At 52.4% G+C, this 6,604-nt stretch overlaps 1 protein-coding gene across 1 annotated transcript; it reads right to left on the bottom strand.

Moving 5' to 3' along the window:
• Positions 1-677: 677 nt before the first annotated feature.
• SAPIO_CDS9710 (uncharacterized protein) lies at positions 678-2,931 on the bottom strand (the record flags this gene model as incomplete). The annotated part of the gene is made up of 4 exons (XM_016791040.1): positions 678-1,264; positions 1,331-1,989; positions 2,063-2,200; positions 2,261-2,931. 4 exons carry the CDS (start codon positions 2,929-2,931, stop codon positions 678-680), a joined length of 2,055 nt encoding a protein of 684 aa, XP_016639550.1.
• Between the last annotated feature and the right edge of the window lie 3,673 nt (positions 2,932-6,604).

The following is a 6,604-nucleotide window of genomic DNA, read 5'->3' as shown; positions in this document are numbered from 1 at the left end:
TTGGAAGGTTCCATCCCTAACTTGCATTCTGATATAGAGAGAGAAGAGATTTGATGTAGCAGACTGGGTGGGAGAGAAAAGAAAAAAAGTGGTAACAGCGTGAGATAGCCGAACCATGGGAAGGCTCCAGAGGAGACAGAGAGAACATTGAAGCAAGAAGGCCAAATCCTACCCCGTGTCAGAAAATACCCACATCCAAAATCCACAATGCTGCCATCCTTCGCCAAACGCGAAAACTGCAACACAAATAAGCGAGAAAAGGGAAGGGGAAAAAAAGCAACATTTGAGTGTGCGGTCAAAAGACGCCCCCTCCTTCTCCCCTTCTTCGCCCTGGCGCCTCCAAAAAGTGTGTCCTGCCATAGCAGGTGACCTGCATATGGTGAACTTCCCACAATCGGAAAGGGAGGTGGAAAAAAGAATGTGGAAAAAAATAGGGAAAGGAAAAGAAAGAAAAGAATAACCATAGCAATGTGTTCTCGTTGTGTTCTGGCATCAGCGCCCCGTACATCGTTCATCATGCCACCCGTATTCATAAACGAGTGGATCTTCAAAATTGCCCAACCTGCCAACCCATCGCCGTTGTGTAAAGCCGGAAAAAAATAAGAGAGAGAAAGAAGAAGAAAGAGAATAAGAAAAATAACTCAAAGTATTTCTTATTTAGAAACCATCTTAATTCATCAAGTCGTGCTGCCGTATACATGCTGTGGGGCCGTCCCCGTCGATGGGGCAGCTGGCCCTCCCTGGACACCAGTGAAGCTTCGCTTCCTAGCGAGCGAGGTGGTGCCAATGTCGTCGTTACCATACCCGTCGCTGCCACGCTGGTCTTGGCCTTGTCCATGGCCGATGCCAAATGAGTCCCTCATTGGCGTTCTGGTTGTGGGACTCGCCATACTTGCTTGGAAAGCCTGCGAGAAGTCGGTAGGGGCGGTAATAGGGGCACTCAATTGGGGCATCGAGTAGTCTTGCACACCAGATCTCATGCTGCCGTTGCTTCTCGGGAGGGAAAAGTCGATAGGGGCTGTCAGAGGTGCGGATGGAAAGCTTGCCGTGTAACTGTTCGATCCATACTGCGAAGAAGTAGTTCCCCGAGGCGTGGTGGATGCGCCGGGAGATTGGAGAGTGCTGCCCACGGGTCGGTATTGGTTACGAAGGTCGAGCCCTAGTGGCAGAGTAGCAGACGCCGCTCGTAGACGCGAATTGCGGCTTTGAGGGTTGGACTGCACGTTGGAGTAGCTCATAGCAGTCGGGGACTGAACAGTTGTGGCTATTTCCATTCTCGTGTTAGTGGATCCACCTTCAAAATGAGAGATCTTATTTTCTTTGGACTTACTGGAGTAGGTAGAATCATAGCCCATGCTGCTAGAGGTACCACTCATTTGGTCCTGCGGATACACAGACCTGCTTTGGCTGTTGTGCTGGTTCTGATAGGAGCTGTAATCAATGGAGTCGCCCTTCCAAGACATGCTTGATCGTAGGGGGGACTGGAGATTATCGGACCTCGACCTAGACATGGTCTCTCTGAGCTGGAGAGGCTGCAGAGGACGGATGCCTTGCCGGTTTTGCATCTGCATCGTCGAGGTATCGAGACTATTGTGTCTTCCGTAAGGGTTCGAAGTCCTTGGCCCCCCGCTCAAGGGATACCCGTACCGGTCGTTAGGCGTCGGTGAAAGAGGCGATAGAATGTCTGGGTTGCTAATAGTGCCAGAAGCGCTGAAGCCGATGTTACCAAAAGCAGGGCTAAGACCTGTCGGAGACATATGGTCTTCGCCTTCAGCTCGTCGCACATCCACCATCAGCGGGCCTCGCATCATGTGATCGGTGTAGGAAGGTGTCGTGAAATCAACAGGAGAAGTAATAGGGGTTCCGAGACCGTGAACGGCTCCGTACGGTGAATGAAGGGCACCCACGTTGTCGAAGTCGTCCGGAACCGCCCGCATCTTCATCATACGGTCTCGGTCGTCGGCTGTCAAGCGCTTGATCTTGGCACGCCTGCGATATTTGTTAGAAAAGCCCTCCTCTCATTTACTTTGCCTGAAATTCCCAGAGAAAACAAAAGGCTTACCGGTTCTGGAACCAGACTTGCACTTGGCGAGGGCTGAGGCCCGGAATTTCGCGAGACAACCTCTCTCGGTGGGCAGCGTCCGGATGGGGTTGCTTTGCAAATTCGCTCATCAGAAAGCGGGTTTGCTGGTGTGTAAGCCTGCATAGTCATTGCGTTAGCGCCACTCCTTCTCCATAACATTGTGCCCAAGAAGTTTACCTGAAACGCTTCATTTTCCTCCTTTGAGCCGTCCTCTCAGCAGCTGTTTGTGGTTGGCTCTCGCCACCTTCCGCACCGCCCATGTCATCATCATCAATCGCTTCATCCTCATCTTCTTTATGGCCTGAAGCCTCCATAGGTTGTGGGGCCTGCGCCTCGGCTCCTTGGCCGGCGGAGGAGACCGTTGTGAGAGGGTTGATGGCCATCGTGAGGCCCGGTGTCTCAGTCGATACGAGCGACTCTTCTGGGGCGGATTCTGAGGGCTTCTGGCCGTACTGGTCTTGCTGCGGAACCTCCTGCTGGTCGGTTACAGGCGTAGAAGTCTTCGCGGAGCGCAGGCCCAGGGGATCAATAGCGCGTCTGTGGTCGAGGCCGGGTGTCGAACTTTCCTTCGAGTTGATGTCCACCGGGCCTATGGCGTTGCCATTGGTGGTGGCGCGAGCCTGGGAAGCCTCAGCGTTGTCATTGCCAGACTCAAATGACTGGGAAAAGATGTTGTTTTCGCTGGGGGGCAGGTACGAGTACTGCCCCTGCCAGTCCGGCTGCGTTGACAATGGGGCGTCGAAGTGGTTCGACATACGTGGTGAGCTAGTCGGCTTCTGGTAAGTGGTCTCGAACTTGCTGAAGGACCAATGACTCTGCTCAGTATCAGAATGCCTAGAAACGAGCATTGGGAGTGATTTTGTTCTATTTTCTCTAGATCGTAAGCGACTGGTCGAGGATCTAAGATCTGTTTTCGTTCCTGCCCGAACAAGTGGAAGAGCAGCTCATTCGTTTTCAACAGAGCGAAGGAGCGTCGTCAGGTGGAAAGAATGTGCTCGAGATGTCAGGGCGCAGAAATTGTTGGATATCAAAGAGCTCGGATGGCAAGCATGCGAAGTCCCTCGGGCTGGTTTATAGCAGAGCCGAGGTGATCACTCCGTTCCAGTAGATCTCAGCAGGGTATAAATCTCGGGGAAGGAGCGATCCCAGGATGGAGCGGTTGTCAGGTGAAAGAGAGAACAAAACGGGCAAGTGTGCGATTGAGGCTTGGTTGCGCCAACTAAAGTAATCCAGAATCAAGAATGGCGAGTCTTTGCAGAGCGTGATCGCAGATCAAACGAGCGAACGAGATCGGCTGGCAATGACTAGAGGTTTGAGGGTAACGAGGGGCACATAAAGGAGGCTAAGAAGGGAAGCGGGGGCCTGTAGGAGCTTGTGGGAGATGGAGACAGGGAGAGGGAAGGTGGAGAACGTCGGTAAGGTGGTGCAAGCTGAAATCCCAGATTGAGTTGATATGCAAAAACTGGTGATCAGACAAGACCAGGCGTGACAGGTAGAGAGATGACTGGGAGGTGAGGCACGTTGGCGAGATGATGTGATAACTTTTGGGAGAAGAGCTCCAGTTGCCCTGATGATAGGAAGTTGGAGAGATATCAAACAGGAAGGAGCCAACTGAGTCTGAGTCTGGCTGGGAGCAGCTTGAGTCCTATTGATATCTTCTGAGATCGAGGTAGATGGGAGGAGGAGCAAGATATGTATATGTCCCACTCGTACCCCAGGTTCCGCGAGGTAGGGTCGTCAGGTATGTAAGAAACTCGTGGGTGTCGAGGACGAGTACACACGAATGGATGGGTGGCTAGTGGGGCCGATGAACTTGGAGGGGGGGCGCGCCGGAAGACAAGCAGTCTTGGAAGACTACTCACGTACAGGGATCCCGATATTGTATGGGGAACAGGGACGGCAGAAGGACAAGAGGCAGTAGGTAGTAGAAGTAATACCCGCAAGGCAATGGAGGGAACTCTTGTTCATAAGTACGAAATAGGTGGAGTGGACGTGGGATCAATACCGACGGCTTCCCGTCAATTCAACGGAGAAATCCACATGCGGCCTGCAGGGTTCTGGGATAGTATCAATGGGGATGGGGCGAAGGTCCACGACTATAATAAGTGATGGGTGGACGGGCTGGGACACAGAGTCGCCACGGGAGTACCTTGTACAAGTACCTGGCCGAGTACCTCGACCGATCAATGATTGAACAAAGGGAACAACTGCCTCGAGACGCGATTTGGACACTGGCCCGCTCCAACTAAGAAAAGCCGCACCTTAATGGATCCCTAGTATAAGAGACTAGTGTACTTCGTAGTGATATCAAACGGACCTCGAGCATGGCGAGTTGCTGAGCCACATGTGCCCTTTCGTTTTCTCCATCTCTCTTCCTTTTCTTGTTGCCAACATCAGAGCGGAAAGATCCTTTATCAAAGCGACCATGACCATGAGACTGTCGGCTGAATGGCTAATGCCGCTTCAGGGTGGTTGTAAGATCAACGCAACTCATCCTCTACCATACTCGATCCAGAAGCTCAACTGGCCGTAATCAACCGATCGGGCTTCGTCAGTGAACCTTTCGGCTTGCCCAAGAGTATATATTTAGGTGAAGAACAGGGCAGGCTTGAGGCTTCTGGTGATGTCGAATGATAAGATGGTAGAGGGCTGAAATGGGGTCACGAAGCAAATGGAGATAAGTTTATCTCTTGATCGCATAGAGAGACTGTCTGCAGAGCGATCCCAAAGGTTTTCCACCTACCAGAGCTCACGTACTTTGAATCAAGAAGCCTAGAGAAAAGCAAGGAGAGGAGGGCCAATGGGAGATGGGAAACAGTCCGACGCGAAGCAGAGGGTGAGGCGAGATCATAGGTTAGCTCCCCACTTGCGCAGTGTTAGCGAGCTTCTCTCCACTCCACGTACATACAAGGTAGTACTGGAGTGTACTCACGTACACCTCTCTCCCCATCAAGTGTCGCAGCAAGATGGGGTCTGGGAGCCTGCTCCGTACCTGGGTACGTACCTCTCCCGTCCCTGGGCGCACTCCTCCAAAGTAGCATCGATCTCGGTCAATTCACACAAAGATACAGGTCTCAAACTTGGGGGAGGGAGGGAAGGCATGGCAGGCATGGCAGGCGTGGCAGACAAGACAGCTGTGGGATGCCAGACGACACTGCACGGCGGAGAGAGGTGTAAGCTATCCCGGCGGCTGGGGAAAGACAAAAGCCCAAAGAAGATGGATGGGGCGTCTCTTTCGAGTGTGCATGGAGATGAGAAACTGGAAGAGGACCTGTTGGCCGAGAAAACAAGGGACATCGCCATTGGCCAGTCGCGGGTCTAGCTTGGTTGGATCCCGCGGATGAACGCATGACCGTTGCTGAGACTGCCATGGCTTGAACCAATAGGAACATGAACGGACTGCTCTCTTGGGTGAGGTCTTCCTCTGAGTATTTTATGGAGAGGGTGTGTTAAGAGTGGGAAGAGAACATGAAGGGAGCGATCGAAGCCAGGCAGGGAGACAGAGGGGGAAAGAGGAAAGAGGATCTTTGGATGTGAGTATACGAAGTACTTCGTACTTCGCTTCATAAGGTGTGGACCAGGGAGTGGGGTGCATTGCCAGGTACAATTGCAGGTCCTCAGAGGGGGTGGGCTTAGACGGCAGGGGTAGCGAAGATGAAGGGGGGTGGCAATTGGCCTGGTCTGTCCTTTCGACGGGGGTACATCGTCCGCCGCCTCCCGCCCACTCCTGCTCGACCTTGCAGAAGTATACGCATCATCAGGTACCCTTGACTATGAAGTAGGGCTCACACTGTTTCTCTCCCGTTGGCTCATCCGGTTTTCGATCGTTTGGCGGGTGCTAGAATTTTACCTGTTTGGGGCGGGGGGTGTAGTACTCAATGTGGTATTTCTCGAAAAACCATGCTACCTGCCGGTGTCCAGGAAGCTCGTGGCGGGAAGAGTGAGCCACAATGTAGAGGCTGCCGATACGAATGTAAGTGTACATGCGCAAGTCGACTTGCGTAGAAGTCGTTTTGCAGAACTCGAGGTGTGGTGGTTATCTGGGACTCGTTGACAAGGTTAGAAGGCGGGGTGAGGGTGAGGGTAAGGCCGCAAATAAGGTATGCAGAAATGTAAACGATGTGAAGATCGCAGGCCGATCTCTCATTCCAAGGTAGGGAACTATCTGCGCCAGGGCCAGGAAGGCAATCGGACGTCATACTTGGTTGCAGACCTTGAGCTCTGCGCAGGATGAGATGCAGAGAAGAATATCGACATCACATAAGATTGTACCTTAATCTCATGTACACTCTAAGATGGTGCGTCCGTCTAAAGCATTTCATGTACATACTTCATACATACTTCGTACATACAAAACATGAAGTCGGAGGGAGAAAAGAACACGGAAAGATGGAGGAGGCACAGAAGGAGATACACTTGGTCTGGCTCACGGCAGGAATGATGTCTGGCATCGCCGAAGCATAGAATACTCGCAGGAAAGGTGTTCCGTGTCAAGTCTCGCCCGGGTTAAGCTGTGGGAGA

This window comes from Scedosporium apiospermum (genome assembly GCF_000732125.1).
Source record: "Scedosporium apiospermum strain IHEM 14462 chromosome Unknown SEQ_SAPIO_0143, whole genome shotgun sequence".
Lineage (NCBI taxonomy): Eukaryota > Fungi > Ascomycota > Sordariomycetes > Microascales > Microascaceae > Scedosporium > Scedosporium apiospermum.
Note: the sequence above shows the minus strand (reverse complement) of the source record. Positions and strands in the feature narration are given on the sequence as shown.